The 25801-nt window shown below is 42.6% G+C and overlaps 1 protein-coding gene and 1 non-coding gene across 3 annotated transcripts; both read right to left on the bottom strand.

Annotated features, from left to right (window-relative positions):
* Positions 1 to 35: 35 nt before the first annotated feature.
* pelo (pelota mRNA surveillance and ribosome rescue factor) lies at positions 36 to 14261 on the bottom strand. 2 transcript variants are annotated; one of them, XM_045702595.1, is made up of 14 exons: positions 14032 to 14255; positions 6663 to 6755; positions 5886 to 6036; positions 5581 to 5671; positions 4948 to 5083; positions 4469 to 4496; positions 4181 to 4241; positions 3827 to 3988; positions 3527 to 3573; positions 3338 to 3411; positions 2960 to 3031; positions 2067 to 2141; positions 1893 to 1924; positions 36 to 600 (listed from the first exon to the last, which is right to left on the bottom strand). In XM_045702595.1, exons 1-14 carry the CDS (start codon positions 14070 to 14072, stop codon positions 506 to 508), a joined length of 1158 nt encoding a protein of 385 aa, XP_045558551.1. In that variant the 5' UTR covers positions 14073 to 14255; the 3' UTR covers positions 36 to 505. The 2 variants fall into 2 exon arrangements, with proteins under 2 accessions (XP_045558551.1, XP_014014042.1); XM_014158567.1 differs by lacking the exon at positions 4469 to 4496 and having other exon boundaries at positions 4920 to 5083; positions 14032 to 14261.
* Positions 12422 to 12552, bottom strand: LOC123729070 (small Cajal body-specific RNA 14). Its single transcript, XR_006760849.1, has one exon.
* Positions 14262 to 25801: the final 11540 nt, after the last annotated feature.

The following is a 25801-nucleotide window of genomic DNA, read 5'->3' on the forward strand; positions in this document are numbered from 1 at the left end:
TTACTACGAAAGGAACATGGCAGGACAAGAAAACGTAAGCTTTGGCGGTTTTATTGCAAGAAAGAGATATATATACACACACACACTCAAAAAGAAAAATGTAGATGCAAAACTCTCATTAGAAATTAATTATACATGTTTTATCAATATTAATACACTGTACTAGCATTTTATATCCAGATCAATCAGGTTTGCATTTTCTGTGTATTTATTATTATTTGTGTTTTATTCAGACTTGGCACCAAACAAATTACAGGCTTAACCATAGCATTAATGTAAACCAGAGTTTATCTTTCAGGCTTAGCATTGGTACCACTTCTACTTGTACTGCACCTTAAACCCAAAAGCACCAGCATGTCAAATTCTGTGAGTATGATGATAAAGCAATAATGGACAGGTTTTGCACTTTATGCACTATTTCTTCTTGCAACTTTGCGCTGTGTTCCTCTCAGTTTTGCAGACTAAGAGTACCCCCAGGTCTAATTTCTCTGTTGCAGTGTGTAATTTATTCTTCATCAGAGCTGCTGTCATCCTCAGGCTCCGATAGATCAGCGATGGGGAAACGCAAGATGGCCGCCACTCCACTGAGCTGGGTCAACTCTGTACAAGGGAGAGACAGAGGAGGAGACTGCTCAATTGTTTTAAGCAAATTATACAATATTTGGTTGACAAATAATAAATATCACACACTCAATGATGCAATGCTACTCAGTAACCCTATCAGTGAAATCCCCTATGGTGAGAAGAAACATGGGGTGTTTCTCAATATGCATACTACCGTATCTCCACACTCTCATGCTCCGACTACGTTCTCTTGAGTACGTTCTTGTGAGTACGTTCTTGTGAGGAATGCATAAAACAACACATTTGAGAAGCACACGCACTCCCCCTACTGTGTTACCTTACGCTTCACCTCCCCATGTCCTGAACCTTCTTCTAGCCCTGCCAATGGCAACAATAGACCAAACAAGATATATACAAAGCAAACTTCATAATTTTCAGCTAGATATGTGAATCGTAATAATCTAGCTAGCCAGCTAGTTAAACAGGACATTTTTTTACCTAAAACTAAAGTTATGCAAGGTAGATGTAGATTTTTCGTGGGTAGCTACCAATTCTTCGTGGCTAGCTACCCCTATTGACTTACTATGGACTTATCCGTTCACTGAACCGTCTACCAGCCAGGACAACAATGGCAATAGAGACGAAACAAGATGTACACAAAGCAACCGTTTTACTTCATAACTCTCTGCTAGCTATATGTGAATCGTAATAATGTAGCTAATCAGATAGTTTAACAGGCAAAAATGACCTAAAACTAATATTATGCAAGATAGATGTCAATTGTTTGTGGGTAGCTAGCAAACAATTATTCGTGGCTACCTGGCTAGCTAACAGTACTAGTAGCTAGCCCTATTGACTTATTATGGGCTTGCAATCTACGGTACGTAGGCAGGTAAACATGCCAAAATTAACACAGCATGTATTTATTAACATATCAAGATAAAATATTGTAGTCAGGCAACATATCAAATGTGAATAGGCAACATTTCATTCTGAAGTCGGCGTGTTTTTTCTTACGCTTCAGCTCAAATAATGTCCGCCATTGATTTCAATGAATGTTGCATCATTTTGTACGCAGTTGCGTACAAAATACTTTCTGTTGACGTTTACGTCGATGCATGTACAAACGGAGTACGCATTTGAGAAGTGGCCTCTGTGCTCCGTTTCACATACTTTGAATTGGACTCGCACTCCGACCCTACCGTGCTCCAATTTGCATGCTCGGAGCACGGTCGTATGCATTGAGAAACACCCATGGTATACTACCAATAACGCATTTGTGAAATTGGCATTGCCATGTCACTGAATATGGAAGGAACAAAACTTACGTTCTCCAGATACATGAAGGCTTGAAAATATTCTGTGGAAGAAAATAAAAGAGGATCGAGGACATGATCACTATAAGAAACAATCATCATAATTACAGTATAACTTGTCTACAGTAGCCTATCATATTTTTTTACTCGTCATAATCATCATTTCTCTTCCCTGCCTATCCCTACCTCACGGTTCCACCATTGTCTCTCACGTTGTCCACCAGCCGTACGTATCTACTCCGTGTGGTCACATCCTGGTGCCTGTGGACAGACATCCAAATTAAATGAAGAACATGCACAGATAAGCGACGATACCCCCTCACAGCTCATCTTCTTGCCACCTGCTCTTTCCATGACATAGACTGACCAGGTGAATCCAGGTGAAAGCTATGATCCCTTACTGATGTCACTTGTTAAATCCACTTCGATTTGTGTAGATGAAGGGGAGGAGACAGGTTAAAATAAGCATTTTAAAGCTTTGAGACAGTTGAGACATGTATTGTGTATGTGTGCTATTCAGAGGGTGAATGGACAAGACAAAAGATTTAAGTGCCTTTGAACAGCTTATGGCAGTAGGTGCAGGCCCACCGGTTTGAGTGGGTCAAGAACTGAAATGCTGCTGGGTTTTTCACGCTCAACAGTTTCCCGTGTCTATCAAGAATGGTCCACCACTGAAAGGACATCCAGTCAACTTGATACAACTGTTGGAAGCGTTGGCGTCAACATGGGCCAGCATCCTTGTGGAACGCTTTGACACCTTGTAGAAGTCATTCCCCAAAGAATTGAGGCTGTTCTGGGGGTAATTCAATATTAGGAAGGTGTCCTAATGTGTTGTACACTCAGTGTAAGTCTACTTATCTTGAGAATAGAATAACTTTCTTTTTTTCTGGAGGGAACTTTGGTTGTGGCATTCAAGTTAGGTTATAAACACATATGAGCACAATTCACACATGACAGATACACATGCATTGTATGTGTACGTCTCTATCCTCACTTTCTCAAATATTTATATAAAACACACACAATATACAATGTTTTCCCCCACAGAAATCCAGATATAATTCCATAAAACTACATACCTGAAGAGGTTATCGCTAATCAACAAGATGTCAATAGCCAGTGCTTCGGAAGCTTTCTCCACGTGAGCCAACCTGCAACATCAAGTGAATAGAAAGGTCAGTGTTTAGTAGTGGTGGAACATGAGGACTCTCAATGTCATAGTCAGTCATTGGTGTCGGGTTCAGTAGGGGACACCGTAGCAAAACATTTTGCAACGGAAAACGTGTTCTTATTAGCCTAATTCAGATTTTAGCGTCAAAGAACGAAAACAAACGAAAACAAGGAGGTACTATCTAGATGTGTCCAACAACATACATTTTTGTTTTCTGTCACCAAACGGTAAAAAACAGTTTTGGATGTATGCCCTAATGAACACGACCACGGTCTCGCTCTCTCACCCATAGAAGGCTCTGTCGGGCTCATGTTGTAGCATCTTGTAGAAGTCCTCCAGGGCTTTCACCTCCCCTGCTGCCTGTGAGTCACAGAGAAGACAAAGCATGAATAAATTGCAGTGTTTCTATTGAAAGGACCACGCAGCTGGATTAATAGACTATTAGTAGGATTAATAGACAAAATGGGACACTCACCTTGGTATCAGACAATCTAGCTGTGACAGCTGGATCGCATAGAATCTCTACAGGAAAAAACCCAACCCAGTAAGCATCGCCCCACAAAAAAGGAAGAAATATCAAAACATTCTGAAATAAAATAAACATTAGTAACACATTACTTAAAGCTGACAAGTATATGTATTATTACATTTTATAAACACGATAATAAGATATAAGGGGTTACAGATCCTTATGGCAATTCTTACAATGCATTACAACCACATTAATAATGCATTGTAATAATACATTGTAACGTTATCAAAACATGTTCCCTACCTTTTAGGGAGTATTTGTGTCCCGAGGAGGAGTGGACTAACATGAACTTGGGCCTATTCTCCAGCAGAATCTTGGAGTCTTGTCGGACTGCCTCCCTGAAGAGGTAGGCCATGAACTGGTCCTTCACAAACCCTGGACTGGCCACCAGTATACACTTCACCACTGACACATTAAAGACAGGGGACCGGAGTGAGAAAGAGGCGATATTAGGTAAAAGGTGAGGTGTAGGGGGAACGACCGTCACGTGATCTAAATCTGCCCCATTTCACAGGCCAGATGATGCCTGCTTAATCAGCCCTGAGTTGTGTTCAGTAGGGAGTTTCACCATGAAGGGGGATATACTAGCGGACCCACCGTCAAAGTTGATATGTCTGAGGATCCCCTGCATCACTGCCTCATAGAACCTATCCAGGGCCTGAGAGAGGGAAAGAACCCATTAGGAAACCAAACCCTTGCCCATACTGATTGTTAAGACGCTTACACTCAGGAAAATAAAATACAGCCGCCTCTATTAGTTTCTATGTAAAGCTGGCGGCAGGTTTGCCTCCCACCCTGGCGAGAGTGGAACAGGGAGGGACGGCAGCTGCCGCCAAGGGCACGCGAGGTACATTCTTCTCTGCCGCTCCAGTTAAACACTTTCATCTTCTCGTGCTGGGTGCAGCTGCCTCTCCTCTTGCGAGGGATGGTTACCCCCACCTTGGCCCTTAGTAGGGTCATAGCGGGGGTCACCAGCACCAGGTTGGCCAGACTCTCATGCATCACCAAGGCTAATTACTTTTGTATTACCATAGAATAGTCAATATGGCAATATACCATGTCACACGGATTTCAAATACTTCCGGAAACACTCAAATGGCAACCACCCACTGATGGTAGAACTGTAGTATGGCATATGAACATTGTTCTGTTTGTTCCAAATATGACAACAACCATAGTTGGATACACAGCACAAATAGATCTGGGACCAGACTAGGATTATGTAGCATAGTGATAGTGTAATAGAGTTAGATTTGCAGCGTGCCGCCCGTGCCGACTTTGGCAGCTCCCTGTCTGTAAGCCCCTTTAATGATGGGGTCATGAAGCCTATACTGACCTTCTCGTGCTGGGTGCAGCTGCCTCTCCTCTTGCGAGGAATGGTCACCTCCACCTTGGCCCTTAGTAGGGTCATAGCAGGGGTCACCAGTACCAGGTTGGCCAGACCCTCCTGCATCACCACGGCCGCTACGTCTGCCTTCTGGGTGGGGTCACACGCCTGCTCTGAGAGGGCCACAGGAAATAGAATAAGAGTTCAGGTTGCATACAGGCCAAGGTACTCAAAACAGGGTTCCCACTCTGTGGTAAATCCATTTACTTTCCCATTACTTTCCATGTCTACAGATAAGAATTTCAATGTGACAACTTTCACACACATTAGGCAATGCAATGTACATGTTTTTGATCATTTAATGAATAAACTGTGATTCATATGAAACGTTCCCTGATTTTCCATAATTGCATCAATGTATTGACTAAATTCCCTGACTTTTCCTGTCCGGAATGCGTATTTGAAAATTCCATGATATTCCTGACATTTCTCGACCCGTGGGAACCATGTCAAAACAAAACAGGTCTCAGAGAACCATATGAAAGACTTAGTGAGTGGAATACCTTGAAATTCAATGATTTTGATTGACAGATTTCGTACAAAACAACAAAACAGGGATTTAAGCCTTTGAGGAGCACCATCACCTCCCAGGTTACAAGTACACACTCACCGATCCTATCGAGGACGACACTATCCCAGATCTTTTTGGCAAGTGTGAACTTCCTGTTTAACTCCAACTCAATGGTGTGGTAAGCCCCCATCTAAGGACAGAGGAAAAAGCACATCCTTCACTTGCTACTACAAAACAACAAAATATTAAATTGGAAACCCCATGCAACTTAGACCATTAGCATTAGCTTTCCTAGCATCATGATTTGTCTACTGGTAATGTGACAACGCCAAACTGACATAATAACAGTTACAGGCTAAAGTGTAAGTGCGTTGTTTTTGTCCTCAACGTTGTTCATCTCGGACCTTCACATATTGATTCTCCTGGATGTTGGTTCCCTTCACCCTCAGCTGGCAGGCCTGTGAGTCAAAGTCAATAGTATCCACACACACACACAGGGTGGTGCGCACTCTCGAGCTCCCCACGCTGCCCGTGGAAGACTCAGTCTGCACCTTTCTGAGGAATCAGGGAGAAAGGTATCATGGGTCACTAAGGCTGCGCTTTTTAGTAAAGGTGTGTGTGTGTGTGATAGAGAGAGCGAGCGAGCGAGTGAGTGAGTGAGAGCGAAAGAGAGGTAGAGCATTACAGCTCAAGTGAGAAAAGCTAATTCTTTTTTAATTACCATAAAATAGTCAATATGGCAATATACTATGTCACACGGATTTCAAAGACTTCCTGAAACACTCAAATGGCAACCACTCACTGATGGTAGAACTGTAGTACGATCATGGTTCGCAGCAGGATTATATTAACCTGGTACCAGATCTGTTTGTGCCAAACATGACAACAACCATATTTGTCTACACAGAAAAAATAGATCTGGGACCGGATTAGGATTATGTACCATAGTGATAGTGTAACAGAGTTAGATTTGTAACCTCACTCCATAGCTTGAAATGTTTCCACCCACACGATCAAATCGCTAACTTTTCTATAGCGCAATTGGCTATGATGTTGTCAAGTGGGCAGTCAAGTGAGTTTGCAAAACAGAGGATCCGAGATTGAGTACCAGTGCATGCTCGAGTGGAAGGCAGTTATGCTGTTAAGCAAGCACAATGAAATCCGTCACAATAGCAAGTTACCTAATAGTGGAGGCCATAAGACTGTCACCGATCTGCAGTAAGTTGTAGGTGTGCCACATGTCCTCGGCCTCTTCCGGCATCAGTGTCACCTGACTGGGAGAGAAACACACACACACACACACAACCTTGATAACAGAGCTCGGTTCAGGTTGTGTGAGACTGAAAGTAATCAAAATCAGCAGTAATGGGAATTGCTATTAGTGGTTCAAGTCAATGTTGGAAGGTTAGTCATTAAATTTGATCAAGACAAGAATAACTGTTTCAGTGTAACAACGAGGATGGAAATGTATTGAGCAGGGGTTTTCAAACAGGGTTCCGCTGCCCCCAAGGTACTGCAGGGGGTGTACCAGTCAAAAGTTTGGACATACCTACTCATTCAGGGTTTTTCTTTATTTTTACTATTTTCTACATTGTAGAATAATAGTGAAGACATCAAAACTATGAAATAACACATATGGAATCATGTAGTAACCCAAAAAAAGTGTTAAACTAACCAAAATATATGTTATACTTGAGATTCTTCAAAGTAGCCACCCTTTTTGCCTTGACAGCTTTGCACACTCTTGGCATTCTCTCAACCAGTTTCATAAGGTAGTCACCTGGAATGCAATTTCAATTAACAGGTATGCCTTGTTAAAAGTTCATTTCTGGAATTTCTTTCCTTCTTAATGTGTTTGAGCCAATAAGTTGTGTTGTGAGAAGGTAAGAGTGGTATACAGAAAATAGCCCTATTTGGTAGAAGACCAAGTCCCTATTATAGCAAGAACAGCTCAAATAAGCAAAGAGAAACGACAGTCCATCATTACTTTAAGACATGAAGGTCAGTCAAATTGAAAAATGTCAAGAACTTTGACATTTTCTTCAAGTTACAGTCACAAAAACCATCAAGCGCTATGATAAAACTGGGTCTCATAAGGACCGCAACAGGAAAGGAAAACCCAGAGTTACATCTGCTGCAGAGGATAAGTTCATTAGAGTTAAATGCAACTCAGATTGGACACAATTAAGAAGAAGCGACTTGATTGGGCCAAGAAACATGAGCAATGGACATTAGACCGGTGGAAATCTGTCCTTTGGTCTGATGAGGCCAAATTTGAGGTTTTTGGTTCCAACCGCCGTGTCTTTGTGAAACGCTGAGTAGGTGAACGGATGATCTCTGTGTGTGTGGTTCCCACCGTGAAGCATGGAGGAGGAGACGTGATGGTGCTTTGCTGGTGACACGATCTGTGATTTATTTAGAAATGAAGGCACACTTAACCAGCATGGCTACCATAGTATTCTGCAGCTATACACCATCCCATCTGGTTTGCGCTCAGTGGGACTATAATTTATTTTTCAACAGGACAATGACCCAAAACACACCTCAGGGCTGTGCAAGGGCAATTTGACCAAGGAGTGATGGAGTGCTGCATCAGATGACCTGGCCTCCACAATCACCCAACCTCAACCCAATTGAGATGGTTTGGGATGAGTTGGACCGCAGAGTGAAGGAAAAGCAGCCAGATCTGTGCTCAGCATATGTCGGAACTCCTTGAAGACTGCTGGAAAAGCATTCCTCATGAAGCTGGTTGAGAGAATGCCAAGTGTGCAAAGCTGTCATCAAGTACCAGTCAAAAGCTTCATGACTACCTCATGAAGCTGGTTGAGAGAATGCCAAGAGTGTGCAAAGCTTTCACCAAGGCAAAGGGTGGCTAATTTGATTAATTTGTTTAACACTTTTTTGGTTACTACATGATTACATATGTGTTATTTCATAGTTTAATGCTTAATAAAGATCTTGTACCATTGGAATAGTATTTTTTCCAATGGTAACTACCTCTAATTTCCTTCATACTGGACGCAGAGACATAATAATGGTATCCACGGTGGTATTCTGTTGCAGCTAGTGACATTCAGTAAATAATTATTTTTCACATTTAAAAAAACTGTATATATATATATATATATATATATATATATATATATATATATATATATATATATATATATATATATACAGTGCCAGTCAAGATTTGGACAAACCTACTCATTCCAGGGTTTTTCTTTATTTTTACTATTTTCTACATTGTAGAATAATAGTGAAGACATCAAGTTTTTTTTTTATGTGAAAAATAATTATTTAATGAATATCACTAGCTGCAACAGAATACCACCGTGGATACCATTTTTATGTCTCTGCGTCCAGTATGAAGGAAATTTGAGGTAGTTTCATGAGACAATGCTAACTAGCATTAGAACAATGGCGAAGTCTACAGGAACAGTTAACATGCTACCTGTTCCTGGTCACCTGACTCTGAGGAAGTAGATAAATAAATGACAGTCATTGGAGCTTATTACAGGGCTTTTCTATGTGGAAAACTCTTAGGTGGGCCGTCTAAGTGGTTATTTTCAGGATGGAAAAACTGTGTGTGTCAAGTTAAACAACTAAAACCAGATAGAAAGCATGCAGAAAAGAACTATATATATTTTTTTTTTCAATAATACCATCGTTGAGAACTAACAATCAAATACAAGCTAAAAAAAAATGATACAACTTGTATTTTCCTACTAGCACTGACTTTGTTGATAAAAATCATAAGTTTGACAGAAAATGTACACTACATGACGAAAAGTATATGGACACCTGTTCATCGAACATCTCATTCCAAAATCATGGGCATTAATAATGAGTTGCCCCCCCTTGCTGCTATAATAGCCTCCATTCTTCTGGGAAGACTTTTCACTAGATGTTGGAACATTGCTGCGGGGACTTACTTCCATTCAGCCACAAGAGCATTAGTGAGGTCGGGCACTGATGTTGGGTGATTAGGCCTGGCTCGCAGTCGGCGTTCCAATTCATCCCAAAGGTGTTCGATGGGGTTGAGGTCAGGGCACTGTGCTGGCCAGTCAAGTTCTCCAACACCGATCTCAACAAACCATTTCTGTATGGACCTTGCATTGTGCACGGGGGCATTGTCATGCTGAAACAGGAAAGATCATTCCCCAAACTGTTGCCACAAAGTTGGAAGCACGGAATCGTCTAGAATGTCATTGTATGCTGTAGTGTTAAGATCTCTCTTCACTGGAACTAACAGGCCAAGCACAAACAATAAAAAACAGCCCCAGACCATTATTTCTCCACTACCCAACTTTACAGTTGGCACATCGCTGTCGGGCAGGTAGCGTTCTCCTGGCATCCACCAAACCCAGATTTGTCCGTCGGACTGCCAGATGGTGAAGCGTGATTCATCATTCCAGAGAACGCGTTTCCACTGCCCCCAGAGTCCAATGGCGGTGAGCTCTACACCATTCCAGCCGACGCATGGCATTGCACATGATCTTAGGCTTGTGTGTGGCTGTGTGTGGCTGCATTTCATGAAGCGACCGACGAACAGTTCCTGTGCTGAAGTTGCTTACAGAGGCAGTTTGGAACTCAGTACTAAGTGTTGCAACAAGAGGACAGATGATTTTTAGGTGCTACGTGCTTCAGCACTCGGCGGTCCCGTTCTGCGAGCTTGTGTGGCCTACCACTTCGCAGCTGAGCCGTTGTTGCTCCTAGACGTTTCCACTTCGCAAAAACAGCACTTACAGTTGACATGGGCAGCTCTACCAGTGCAGAAATGTGACGAAATGACTTTTTGGAAAGGTGGCATCCTATGACGGTGCCACATTGAAAGCCACTGAGCTCTTCAGTTTGGCCATTCTACTGCCAATGTTTGTTTATGGAGATTGCATGGCTGTGTGCTCGATTTTATACACCTGTCAGCAACGGGTGTGGCTGAAATAATGAAATCCACTAATTTGAAGGGGTGGCACATACTTCTGTATACAGTGTATTCGGAAAGTATTCAGACCCCTTCAGTTTTTCCACATTTTGTTACGTTACAGCCTTATTCTAAAATTGATTCAATTGTTTTTTTCCCCTCATCAATCTACACACAATACTCCATAATGACAAAGCAAAAACAGTTTCTTTTTCTTCACATTTAAAACAAAAACATCACATTTACGTAAGTATTCGGACTCTTTACTTAGTACTTTGTTGAAGCACCTTTGGCAGCGATTACAGCCTCGAGTCTTCTTGGGTATGATGCTACAAGCGTTACACACCTGTATTTGGGGGGTTTCTGTCATTCTTCTCTCCAGGTCCTCTTAAGCTCTGTCAGGTTGGATGGGGAGAGTCGGTGCACAGCTATTGTAGGTCTCTCCAGAGATGTTTGATCGGGTTCAGGTTCGGGCTCTGACTGGGCCACTCAAGGACATTCAGAGACTTGTCCCAAAGCCACTCCTGCACTGGAGCAGGTTTTCATCTAGGATCTCTCTGTACTTTGCTCAGTTCATCTTTCCCTCAATCCTGACTAGACTCCCAGTCCCTGCTGCTGAAAAACATCCCCACAGCATGATACTGCCACCAACATGCTTCACAGTAGGGATGGTATTGGCCAAGAAGAGCGATGCTTGGTTTCCTCCAGATGTGAAACTTGGTAATCAAGCCAAAGAGTTCAAACTTTTGGCCGTGCTTCCTACACTTGGAGTAGCTTACTGAACGCGCAAACAACAAGGAGGTATTTGGACATAAATTATGGACTTTATCGAACAAAACAACATTTATTGTGGACCTGGGATTTCTGGAAGTGCCTTCTGATGAAGATCATCAAAGGTAAGTGAATATTTCTAATGCTATTTATGATTTTAGATGACTCCAAAATGGCGGGTATCTGTATTGCTTGATGTCTTTTTCTGAGCGCAGTACTTCTCCGTGAAGCTTTTTTTAAATCTGTCACAGCGGTTGCATAAAGGAGATGTTCATCTATAATTCTTTGAATAACAGTTTAATATTTTATCAACGTTTATGATGAGTATTTTTGTAAATTGTAGTGCTGATTCACCGGCAGTATTGGAGGCAAAATATTTTCTGAACATCACGCGCCAATGTAAAATGCTGTTTTTGGATATAAATATCAACTTGATCGAACAAAAAATGCATGTATTGTGTAACATGATGTCCTAGGAGTGTCATCTGATGAAGATCGTCAAAGGTTAGTGCATAATTTTAGCTGGTTTTCGTGACACCTGTCCTTGCTAGGAAAATGGCTGTGTGGTTTTTCTTGTGTTGGAACTGTCCTAACATAATCTAACTTTATGCTTTCGCCGTACCGCCTTTTTGAAATCGGACAATGTGGTTACATTACGGAGACGTGTATCTTTAAAATGGTTTAAAATAGTCTTATGTTCGAGAACTTTGAATTATGACATTTTGTGGTTTTGAATTTGGCGCTCAGATTTTTCACTGGCTGTTGAATAGTGTGAACCGTGGGTGGGTAGCGTCCCACCTCCCCAAGAGAGGTTAAATGTAAATGTCAAGGAGAATTGAAAATTCCAAAAACCAGGCATTCAAGGCACATGCTCATTGATTTTGTAATGTTTGCGCAGAGGAACACAGCATTAGCCATGGCAAAATGCACAGAATTCAAGTAAATTAGTTTCAAAACTTCAAAATGTGTACTGCAGAAAATGTGATTTCCAACAGTAACATTTTCTGTATGCCAAGAAACCTTTACATTTCTGGTTAAAAGACTATGTAAGAGTTTACACTTCCCCTTACAATGAACTGTGGCCCAGTCATTTAGCAGACGCTCTTATCCAGAGCGACTTACAGTAATGAATGCATACATTTCATACATTATTTTTTTTTCTTTTCGTACTGGTCCCCCGTGGGAAACGATGTGTTTTGTGAGAGAGATTATTTAGCTAAAATAAATACAAATCTGAAAACATAGTTTGTATGGAACCATCGCACAGGGATCCCAATAACTTGTTAGGTCCTGTCGGTGAGCACCAGTATCATTCTCTGTGGGGTCATGGACAACAGCACACTTATTCAGTACTGCAGATTACACTGATCAACCACAAGATAAAAATAAACTGTCTACCAAATCTATTTATTTGAAAATGTTGATTACTTCTACTTGACATTCACCTTATAATAAAACATGACGGGATTGTATATATTTTTGCTAACATATGGGTCGTCTGGACAATAGAACGTGTTAAAATTCACCCAAGGCTGAAAAATGGCAAAAGAACGTTGGCTAAGATGGAACACTAGCGTGAGCCCATAGCTAATGAATGGAATCTAACGTTCACAGAGCCTGTTTTGACTGGAGAGATGCCTAAATGGCACCAAAAAATGTATCCTTTCTTATTTTACCACTACAATATGTTCTTAGGACGAAACTTAAAAATAACTACTCGTGTAGAAAGTAAACATCCGCACATCGATGGTGCCAAGTGTGCTTATGTCTGCATAACATGTAGGGGGGAAATGGCAACTTTTGACTATTTCTGGTCCAGCGACCGATGACAGGAGAGTACGCTGCCCAACCTTGTGTAATTAGAAAGAGAAGATTATCTTGATTAACAATGGTGTCCGACTTGAAAAGAATATAAATATACACCTTGCGAGATGGCAAAATATACCAGTATGCCTCTCCATAGGAAAACAATGGGGGGAACAATGGGGGGAAGCCTTACACAATTAGAAAGAGGAGATTATCCTGTTTAAAAGTTTCCAATTTGAGAAAAAAAATCAAAATATAAACATTGCGAGATATTTGGCAAAATAGACAGACATGCCTATATTTCCCTATAGTAAACAATGGGACGACCTCAGAGTTCCATGAGTATTTTTTGGTTGTTGTTTCCATTCTAACTACCAGCAACGTGGGCAGGTCTCGTTGCCATCGATAGCGAAGCAGGCATTGTAACATAGAACAATAAACTGGGAATAGAACGTTCAGAAGGCGACTTAGTGCCACGTTGCTCAATATAACTAATAAAGCCAGTTTTTTCGTGATTACTTCAAAACTACGGCAAGCAGCTGGGACATACAGTAATATTATGATACTGGGCTCCACAACCGATGCAATGAACTAGTTATCAGAAAAAAAGTGTCCAGCCTAATTCGCCGGTTTGCCTGCGCGGGGGTCCCTTAACAACAAAAGTTTGAAAACCCCTGGTATAGGGCACTCAGCACAACAATATTATAATGCAATGGTATTCCTATGATGATATTCTAGCTAAGCTAGCTAGTATGCATGACTATGAGTATGGACAACTGCCCATATTTTGTGCTCAGCAGCTGATAAACCAGGACGGCCATTTCCATGTCAAATTCAACAACACATGGATACAACATTGTTCTTGTTTAATGATGTATCGAGATGCATACAATACACTGGTGGTGACTGTGAATAGTTGCACTGCACCAGATGTATGTACTGCTACGTCGGACACTTGTGCTAGCTAGCAACAAAATAAGGCGACAGACTTGCGCTAGCGTTATTGTACGTTAGCTTGCCAGCTAGCTAGCCTGTTGACGCTTACTTACCCGGCATTGTCTTTTTCGATATCTTTATGAAGCAACTTCATGGTGTAATAGCTTTGTTATAAACAACAGTACTATTTGTTAGCATATGAAGGCGCTATTATTACATTTAGCTAGTGTCATATTTACTCCCTCTCAAGAGTCTATTTCTTTAGAATGAACCACTCAAGAGATTAGGGTTGGTGGCCTGACCTCCGTTCCGCCAGCAAGAATAAGTTATACCTCGCAAGAATAAGGTGGAAACTTCCGTTCAAAATAAAAGTCCCACAGTGAAGACGGTAGATTTTTTGGTTCTTTCGAAATTCGTGCAGTAATACCTAACAATACAAAACGATACACATAAATTAAAAAAACTAAGACATCAGAAAGAGCAGAGTCCGGAATATAAATATATATATGTATATACAATGGTGTGTATAGACAGTATGGACAGTATATTAATAGAAAATGTGCATACAGAAGTAGTTATATAGGACTAGCCTTGACTAGAATACAGTCTATACATACGAAGTGGGTAAAACAGTATGTAAACATTGTGACCAGTGTTCGATCACTATTTACCGTGCCTTCAGAAAGTATTCACACCCTTGACTTTTTCCACATTTTGTTATATCACAGCTTGAATTTAAAATGGATTAAATTTAGGTTTTGTGTCACTGATCTAAACACAATACCCCATAATGTCAAAGTGGAATTATGTTTATAGACATTTAAATTGTTTTATTAAAAATGAAAAGCTGAAATGTCTTGAGTCAATAAGTATTCAACCCTTCTGTTATGGCAAGCCTAAATATGTTCAGGAGTAAACATGTGCTTAACAAGTCACATAATAAGTTGCCTGGACTCACTCTTTGTGCAATAATAGTGTTTAACATGATTTTTGAACGACTACACACATACAATTATCTGTAAGGTCCTCAGTCGAGCAGAGAATATCAAGCACAGATTCAATTACAAAGACCATTGGTAGATGAGTAAAAAACAACAGACATTAAATAATCCCTTTGAGCATGGTGCAGTTATTCATTACACTTTGGATGATGTATCAATTCACCCAGTCACTACAAAGAGGCCCTTCCTAACTCAGTTGCCAGAGAGGAAGGAAACCACTCAGGGATTTCACCATGAGGCCAATGGTGATTTTAAAACAGTTATAGGGTTTAATAGCTGTTATATGAGATAACTGCGGATGGATCAACAACATTGTAGTTACTCCACAACACGAACATAAACACCATAGTACCCTCTAAGCTCATCATCAAGCTTGGGGCCCTGGGTCTGAACCCTGCCCTGTGCAACTGGGTCCTGGACTTTCTGACGGGCTGCCTACAGGTGGTGAAGGTAGGCATCAACACCTCCACTACGCTGATCCTCAACACAGGGGCCCCACAAGGGTGCGTGCTCAGCTCCCTCCTGCACTCCCTGTTTACCCACGCACGCCTCCAACTCAATCATCAAGTTTGCAAACGACACAACAGTGGTAGGCCTGATTACCAACAACGACGAGACAGCGTACAGGTGAGGGCCCTGGCATAGTGGTGTCAGGAAAATAACCTCTCCTTCAATGTGAACAAACCGAAGGAGCTGATTGTGGACTTCAGGAGACAGCAGAGGGAGCACGCCCACATCTACATCGATGGGGCTGCAGTGGAGAAGGTGAAAAGCTTCAAGTACCTTGGCGTACACATCACTGACAATCTGAAATGGTCCATCCACACAGACAGTATGGTGAAGAAAGCGCAACAGCTCCTCTTCAAACTCAGGCTGCTGAAGAAATTCGGCTTGGCCCCTAAGACCTTCACAAACTTTTACAGGCCTGTCGGGCTGTATCACCGCCTGCTACGGCAACCTCACCATCTGCAACCGCAGGTTTCACGCTGTTGAGTGTGAAAGATGACGCTCCTCGGTGTGTAAACTATGTGGATTTGGATAGTAAATGTGCTCCTAAGTAGAATGGGAACCCCTATTACTGCAACACAATGTATAGGCAATAACGTACAGCTGTTATAAATGATAGGAGTGCACAAACAACCTTGTTAACCATTTAAGCTTAAAATAAATACAAATATTTATTATAGAAATACTTTTAAATATTCTTTGTATAGTATCTAGTGTAAACTATATCGCTAATTGTGCAATTTTTTCATAATTTCCGCCCTACTTATTCATTTAATAAGGATACAGGACGGGACTCTTATTCTGAAGGATTGCGCTGGGCTCAAACACAAACGTCAGTGCTGGTGCGCATTCGTGACCCGGAAGTGTTTAGTTATTCTTGCCTGTTTCACATCGGTGGTGGCCTGTACATTACGTCATAAAGGGGCAAGGCTTCCGGTATAGAAACACGGTTTCAACTGCTCGGTTTAAACACTTTTGCTTCGTTACTGCAGTTTAACCACACAGTTTATATGTACCCAAAGACAGTACAGTATAAAGCTAGGCAAAATGCTTCTCCAATATAAATCCCCGGCAATGTCATGTTGACGCCGAGATGAAGACAGTTTCAGGTTGGATATTCGCGCTTTCAAACCTCAATAGCTTTCAAACCACTTGAGCCACAGACTCCAAATAAGTGTCATGATGTTGGAAATATTGCGCACAACATTGCACAGGTCTTATTTTCACGATTTGGACAATAATTCACTTTGCAAAGCTAATAAATGTGGAAATGTAAGCAGCATTTTGTATTCCTAGTTTAATTAGTTAGGGAGCGTAAAAGTACAAACTTTTTTTACATTCGAATTTCAATAGCTCTTTGGTCATGTGACCTAATGACTTCAAACAAGGTTCAGAATGTACACTCAGTGGGCCTACACATTGCACACCATTTCTTTTGGTCCATTTCCATCACACGATTTTACATGAATATGCCTGCTCTGCCCCCTGAAGGACAGTGACCCCATTGACCTGGTGACCTATGACTCCTGGACTCTAGGCCTACAATCCCTGCCCACCTGCCTGCCCTCTCCCTGGGCCTGAGAGTGTATAGCTTATGCCCTGGAACTACAGACCTCCAGGCCTCCACACCTACTTTCCCTACCCGGTCAACACACCTCTCCATTACTAAAATGTCTATAATCCTGCTGTCAGGAACCATGTGCACCTGGTAACCCGAAACAGGTTCTGTACACCTGGTAATCCGAAACCGGCTCTGTGCACCTGTTAACCCGAAACAGGTTCTGTGCTCCTGCTGACCCGCCCGTTTTTTTCTGCTCACAAACTAAGTCCCCACTCCAACCTCCATGGCCTGAGTGCTGCCCCCAGACCCCAAGTCCGGCCGCCCTTGCTCGGACTCCAAGTGCCCCTTGCCTTGGGGGAGGCCTCCTCGTGCACCTGGTGACCTTTTGACTTCCACAGCGAGTCCCAACCTGACTCACAAGTTCCACCAGAGGATGGGCCCGGGCAGATGGGCGACCACCACCACCCCTACCTATCCAGAGCCCAATGTCAATGTCTTATGCCTTCTACCCGCCTGCCTGGGCTCTCTCACACTCTGTGTCTGGCCTCTGGCCCTTCTGCGTGTTTTGTTCAGTACTAAGAACATTTGTTGTTACTTTGATCTCTCCCCTAGTTCAAGGTGGAAACTTTCTCCCCCTAGGAGGAGGTGACTGACACACAGACACCGTGGAGACAAGTGATTGGTTCCCCATTACTCACGCCATCCCTTCACATGGTTTGCAATAAAGACACACAGTTCATATATGGAAACAATGTTACCTTCTGACCTCCTTTGCCATAATCCCCATAATCCCCGCTGATATTCTGCATATCAACAGGGACATGTTGGAGAGCCTGACTTCTTTCCTCTGGACCCAAGGTGACTGAGGCCCATTTGAGGGAGGAAGTGCAGCTGCCAACACCAGAGTCCAAAAGAAGACATTCTAATAACAAGAGTTTCAACAGTTCAATCGCATAAACATATTCTGCAGATAAGACATCTTAATTATCTTTGTTACTTAGCTAATATGAGTTAGTTAAAGAAACTCTCAAGCCCAATGCCTAGGCTTAAAGAAGGATATTTTAGTACGGAAGCATTAGTAGGATTTAACAGAACATTTCCCTCACAATCGTGAGGCCATGCTTTCATAGTCTGTATTCATACTGAAAATCAAGATCAAGTGAGCTTTTGCCCTTCTGCTCCACGGGAAGTGTGCCTCCCTAAGCTCGCCTTAGGACACCTGCATTACCGTTTGACAGGTGTACCGCCCCAGTCAAACTCCCCACCTGCCACTGTCCCCGGAGCGGGTCGCACCCGGCGCGAGCGCCCAGGGCTCGCCTCCCCGGGTAAGTGAAAAAACGATAAGAGTAGTGATATTTCACCGGCGGCCAGGGTCTCCCACTTATTCTACACCTCTCATGTCTCTTCACAGTGCCAGACTAGAGTCAAGCTCAACAGGGTCTTCTTTCCCCGCTGATTCCGCCAAGCCCGTTCCCTTGGCTGTGGTTTCGCAAGATAGTAGGCAGAGACAGTGGGAATCTCGTTCATCCATTCATGCGCATCACTGATTAGATGACGAGGCATTTGGCTACCTCAAGAGACTCTTACTTATGTCCCGCCGTTTACCCCGCTTCATCGAATTTCCTCACTTTGACATGAGGGGGTCACAGCCACCCGTGGCATCATCAGAGGCTTTTCTGTCTTACAAACTGGACATCAGTTACCGCTACTAACTTTCAGCGGACTTCAACTGGGTTTTTACACCCAATCGACATCAAGTACCAGCGCAAACTTATAGGCTTGAGAACCAAATACCCATCGCAGTATCTAGCGGCACCATCGACCGGGTGTCGGAAGAAGCAACAGAAAATAATCATCCCCTTTCAATCATTTGCTTGCCCAGTCAGCCCTCCGGGACAGAGCCATAGGAACCACCTTTACCAGCACTTCATCGATATTCCTCACTTTGACAGGAGGGGGTCACCATCACCCATGGGTGGTTGGAGTGTGACCGCGAAAGGTGGGTACGCTCCTTTGAATTTTATCAAGTTGACATTCAGTGATCTGTGCCCAGTGGGAACCTAAGCGTCTTCTGTCCGTTTTATGGTTCCACAGCAAATCAATGGGCGTGGATGGTACTACCCACATCAGACGTAGGCCTCCCTCCCCAGACAAGCTGGAGATGCCTCTCCCCACTTCGTAGGGCATGAGCCAGATCCATGCAATGCCCTATCACTGCGGGGCCAATGGGTTTAGTCTCCGCCTCAAGTCTAGTGAGCGTAGAGGAGACCTCTCCACCTACAATGTGTGGGTCCGGTGAGTGCTGTAGCTGGGGAGATCCACGAGAAGGGCCCGGCGAGCGTCCAGAGTTGCCGCCGCCAACCGCCGGACCAACCCCCCACCGGTTCCCCTTCGGACATCACCCTGGTGAACCTTCACACGTAGCCCCTTGCGAGACCTCGCACGAGAGACCGCGAGATGGGCCGCACATCAAATTTCCAATGGTGGCGAGATGAGGGCGAAAGAGCAACTGCTCCCCCAGCCGCGGCTCGAGCCCAGCCCCGTTTCGCACCCCAGCCCGACCGACCCAGCCATTAGAGCCAATCCTTATCCCAAAGTTATGAATCTTTTTTTCCAACTTCACTTACCCACATTGTTATAACATGCCATAGGCTGTTCACCTTGGAGACCTGCTGCAGATATGGTTACGGTCCAGTGTGAGATTTACACCCTCTCCCCCGGATTTTCAAGGGCCAGGCAGAGCTCACCGGACGCCGCCGAAACCGCAACGCATTCCAGGGCTTGGGCCCCTCTCTCAGGGCGAACCCATTCCAGGGCGCCCTGCCCTTCACAAAGAAAAGAGAACTCTCCTCGGGGCTCCCGCCAGCTTCCCCGGGATTGGTCGCGTTACCACACTTGATGCCTCGCGGCACCCTTCTCCGCCAGTCCGTGGACATTCTGAAAGTAGTTTGAGGTCAGTAGGTCACATTAACAAGGAGCAATTGAAATGATACATTTTGAAAAATGTATGTAAAATCGTGTGAGATGAAAATGAACAAACTAAAGGGTGTGCAATATACAAGGGTCGTCAGTGGACATTCTGAACCTTGTTTGAGTCCAGTAGGTCACATGACCAAAGAGCTATTGAAATTAGAATGTTTACAAAATTAATGTAAAATCGTGTGAGATGAAAATGGACAAACTAAAGGGTGTGCAATGTGTAGGCCCACTGAGTGTACATTCGTAACCTTGTTTGAGTCCAGTAGGTCACATGACCAAGGAGCTATTGAAATTCTAATGTTGACAGAATTCATGTAAAATCGTGTGAGATGAAAATGGGCAAACTAAAGGGTGTTCAATATACAAGGGTAGCCAGTGGACATTCTGAACCTTGTTTGAGTCCAGGAGGTCTCATGACCAAATAGCTATTGAAATTAGTTAGCGTGAACTAAAGCGTGAGCATTATAGAAGGGTAGTCAGTGGACATTCTGAACCTTGTTTGAGTCCAGGATGTCACATGACCAAATAGCTATTGAAATTAGTTAGCGTGAACTAAAGGGTGAGCAATATAGAAGGGTAGTCAGTGGACATTCTGAACCTTGTTTGAGTCCAGGAGGTCACATGACCAAGGAGCTTTTGAAATTAAAACATTTACAAAATTCATGTAAAATTGTGTGAGATGAAAATGGACAAACTAAAGCATGAGCAATATTGAAGGGTAGTCATTGGACATTCTGAACCTTGTTTGAGTCCAATAGGTCTCATCACCAAGGAGCTATTGAAATTCAAAAGTTGACAAAATTCATGTAAAAACGTGTGAGATGAAAATGGACAAACTAAAGGGTGTGTAATATACAAGGGTAGTCAGTGGACATTCTGAACCTTGTTTGATTGCGGGCAATTCTACTGGCATTATTTTTCTTTGTAGATTGCATGGCTGTGTGCTCGATTTTATACACCTGTCAGCAACGGGTGTGGCTGAAATAGCCAAATCCACTCATTTGAAGGGGTGTCCACATACTTTTGTATACACAGTCCATTCAGGAAAGTATTCACACCCCTTGACTTTTCCACATTTCTTTCTTAACTTGATTATTTAGTTTAGTTATTTTTTGTATCAGTCTACACACAATAATGACAAAGCAAAAACAGGTTTTTAGAATTTTTTGCAAATGTATTAAAAACAAAAAACTGAAATATGACATTTACATAAGTATTCGGAAGCTTTACTCTGTACTTTGTTGAAGTGCCTTTGGCAGCGATTACAGCCTCGAGTCTTCTTCAGTATGATGCTACAAGCTTGGCACACGTGTATTTGGGGATTTTCTCCTATTCTTCTCTGCAGATCCTCTCAAGCTCTGTAAGATTGGATAGGGAGCATCGCTGCACAGCTATTTTCAGGTCTTTCCAGAGATGTTCGATCAGGTTCATGTCCGGGCTCTGGCTCGGCCACTCAACAACATCCAGAGCCTTGTCTCGATGCCACTCCTGCGTTGTCTTGGCTGTGTTCTTAGGGTCGTTGTCTGGAGCAGGTTTTCATCAAGGATTTCTCTGTACTTTGCTCCGTTCATCATTCCCTCGATCCTGACTTCTGGTCACTCTGACTGACTTCATCTTTCCTAATTCATCCTTTACCATCCTCAATACTTCAAACGGATCTCCCAAAAAAGCATAAATATTAGTGGATAGTACCAAAAACCTATGCTCATTTTAGCCCTTTTTGTTTAATTTTCCTTTATCCCTGTCTCCTACTCTTTTTCACTATTTTTGCTCAATGCGCCATCAGATTCAAGTTTGTCTATCCACCTTCCATATTCCTCCACCCTGGAAACCATCATCCTTCTCGTCCTCTTGTTGTACCTTGATAGCATCTCCATTCCGTCCGGCCATGCTGGATCCATCTTCCTCGTTCTCATCTGACTGAACCCTCCCACCGAAATCCCTCCTCCTCTTGCCCCCAGTCGGTGACCATCATTGATCACCACCTTTCAAAGTGTTGTGACTTTAACATTCATTTGAAGACTGCTATTTATCTAATTAACTATGTTTAATTGTTACCAGATCAAATTAATCATGTAACAATTAACTCATTAGGATCTGGGGCACCACGAGAGCTGCTCTTTAAAGAGTTACCATCTCCCGAAATAAACTCTAAAAGGTCTTTAACTATCACGTGTATAAACAGCCAATTTATTAATCATAACCTCGTATCATATCACCATTCTGAACAGTCGTAACCTCTTTGCATCTGCAAAAACCAGAGCCTTACTTAAGATTCAGTACTACACAAATTGATTTAATTATTTATTTACTAGCTAATTAAATGGGAACACAGGATAAACATACACACTTTGCACTGGTTATTGACTGGGGACTTAATACTCTGAAAACAAGTCCCTAGTGGAATGACAACAATATGGCTGCTTGTTAAAGAAGAGATGGAGAGGGAGTGAGAGAGGGACAGAGACACTTAACATTGGTACATTCAGAAACGACTCTCACCTACAGTAACCATATATTTGCACACAAACCGCCGCCCACTTTGAGTAAGAAATCATTCATGTATTTACGTGAAATGCCTGGGTTCGCCGGGGATCTCTCTCGGTGAAGAAGGTACCCTTGGAAAGGGAGTTGGGCCTTTTTTTTGTGGCACACTTGTAAGGCTCTGATTGTCCAAAATGGTTCCGACAAGCCTTCTACTGTTGTCCTTCTCTGTAGTTGTCCGGTATCCGGTGACATGTCGTGTGGTCCTGAACAGAACTACAGAGTTGACTTTCCTTCCATCCACTTTTGAAGAGGCTTCTTTAAAGATAGGCTAGCCAGCCGTATCGATGGTTTGAGCAGAGTAACAGGATGGTTCTACTTAAATTTGCTTTTGAAGATACTTTACTTAGGACAGTTAATCAGCCGTACCAGTGATTGTCCGGGGGGAGGGGGGTTTATCATCTTCACCTCGTGTTGAGATTCAAAGTTCAAACCACTTTAAACGTGCAGCTGCAGCTTCACGCCTTTCTGGTCTGGTATGTTAATTTCTTAACACATAATTTATACAGTTTGCAGGAAAGGGGCGGTTCTGGCCGGCTGACACGCTTTCTGACCTCACTCAGGGGCGGTGACTACACGCTGTGCAAAGTTATAAAAAACTATTATTTCTTATGGCTTCTTTAATCACATCCCTCTCTCAACAAAAACACTTTCATAATTTTTCATATTACATGCACCATGCATAGTATGGAAACTTCATACATGTAGTGGGTATACTTCAAAGTTACAGTATTTCCTTTATAACATTTTTAATGACATCACAAAATGACATTTGTGTTCTATAGATCGCCTCTGACCATTCCCCACGTTCTATGTTAGAAATATTGTTCCAGTATTCGCTTTTGAACGTGTTAGAGTTTCAGCAGGAAAAAGTCTGTTTCAACAAAGAACATTCCTTTGATGAATCTTGAGAGCGCAGACCTGAATCTTCTCCCTTGATTTACAACAGGGCTTGAGTTGTTAACCTGTTAGGGCTAGGGGGCAGTATTGACACGGCTGGATAAAAAAACATACCCGATTTAATCTGGTTACCACTCCTACCCAGTAACTAGAATATGCATATACTTATTACATATGGATAGAAAACACCCTAAAGTTTCTAAAACTGTTTGAATGGTGTCTGTGAGTATAACAGAACTCAAATGGCAGGTCAAAACCTGAGAGATTCCTTTACAGGAAGTGGCCTGTCTGACCATTTCTTGAACTTCTTTTCCATCTCTATCTTTTACTAAGGATCTCTGCTCTAACGTGACACTTCCTACGTCGTCCATAGGCGCTCAGAGCCCGGGAAAAACCTGAACGTCATCATCCCAGCCCCAGGCTGAAACACATTATCGCCTTTCTCAAGTGGCCGATCAAGGGACTCTGGGCTTAGGCGCGTGACCTGACCGCCCCCGCCTTTGTGATTTTTTCCTCTGTTTGCCGAAAAGGAGATTCCCGGTCGGAATATTATCGCTTTTCTATGAGAAAAATTGCATAAAAATTGATTTTAAACAGCGGTTGACATGCTTCGAAGTACGGTAATGGAATATTTAGAATTTTTTTGTCACGAATTGCGCCATGCGCACGACCCTTCTTTACCATTTCGGATAGTGTCTGGAACGCACGAACAAAACGCCGCTATTCGGATATAACGATGGATTATTTTGGACCAAACCAACATTTGTTATTGAAGTAGCAGTCCTGGGAGTGCATTCTGACGAAGACAACAAAAGGTAATCAAACTTTTATAATAGTAAATATGATTATGGTGAGTGCTAAACTTGCCGGGTGTCTAAATAGCGAGCCCGTGATGCCTGGGCTATGTACTTAGAATATTGCAAAATGTGCTTTCACCAAAAAGCTATTTTAAAATCGGACATATCGAGTGCATAGAGGAGGTCTGTATCTATAATTCTTAAAATAATTGTTATGCTTTTTGTGAACGTTTATCGTGAGTAATTTAGTAAAATTTTAGCGAATTCCCCGGAAGTTTGCGGGGGGGTATGCTAGTTCTGAACGTCACATGCTAATGTAAAAAGCTGGTTTTTGATATAAATATGAACTTGATTGAACAAAACATGCATGTATTGTATAACATAATGTCCTAGGGTTGTCATCTGATGAAGATCATCAAAGGTGAGTGCTGCATTTAGCTGTCTTCTGGGTTTTTGTGACATTATATGCTAGCTTGAAAAATGGGTGTCTGATTATTTCTGGCTTGGTACTCTGCTGACATAATCTAATGTTTTGCTTTCGTTGTAAAGCCTTTTTGAAATCGGACAGTGTGGTTAGATTAACGAGAGTCTTGTCTTTAAATAGCTGTAAAATAGTCATATGTTTGAGAAATTGAAGTAATAGGATTTTTACGGTTTTGAAAATCGCGCCACAGGCTTCAAGTGGCTGTTACGTAGGTGGGACGAATTCGTCCCGCCTAGCCCAGAGAGGTTAACCCCCCTAGTTCTTTCCTTCCCCCTCTAGGGTGAAAGGGGGTCTGATTGAAGTTATTCATTACAAACCTGATCTGACCTATTTGGATTCTCGTGTACAGTCATGACAGTTGCATTATGGGGGGGATTCTGACTTGTAGAGCTCTGCTACCCAACTCGAGCCCGACGGGCCCCGACATTATACATTGGGTTACAGGCGGGTAAGGCCTGTTTTTCGTCAATAACTAGGGGACAGGTAGGACTCAGGTATCACTAAATTGAACACGCCATTTGCTCATACTCTCCTGCGCAGTACAGTCATATCTGACTAAGATCATAACATTGTGTCAGAAGTGCTTCAACCTTGTCAAACATAGAACATGAGAGATTATTTCTCAGAAAATAATAATGTTCCTTGAGTTTTGTCAGAGTTTAGAGGGATGAAAAGTAACTAACTGCTCTCTCATGTCTCTTCATTGAGCAGAGCAGGCCAAGTTGAGCTGTTGCTATGGATACTCACAGACTCATGAGCAGAATGCATGCAGAGCGAGCTAAATGTGCAGTGAGCGAGTGACAGACAGAGAGGAGCGGCTAATGGATATACTAATGGAGGAAGTCATTTCTGATTTGGGGTTTTGGGCAGATGCAATCAGGCCTGGGTAGGGTAGGGCTTGAATGTTGCAGACACAGGTAGGGCTCGGCCTTAAAATTAATGCCTGTGCAGGGCTCTACCGACTTGCACCTACATGTCGACTCCATGAATTTTACAAAAACCATGTGATCAAAGGTCATGCAGTTTTTTATGAAGTCGCCTTCAAGTCTTAGTTGCTTCTCACCAACTTCACCACACAGCCATTGCCTAGCTATTTAATGGGAGGCACTG

Source organism: Salmo salar, chromosome ssa19 (assembly GCF_905237065.1).
Source record: "Salmo salar chromosome ssa19, Ssal_v3.1, whole genome shotgun sequence".
Classification (NCBI taxonomy): domain Eukaryota; kingdom Metazoa; phylum Chordata; class Actinopteri; order Salmoniformes; family Salmonidae; genus Salmo; species Salmo salar.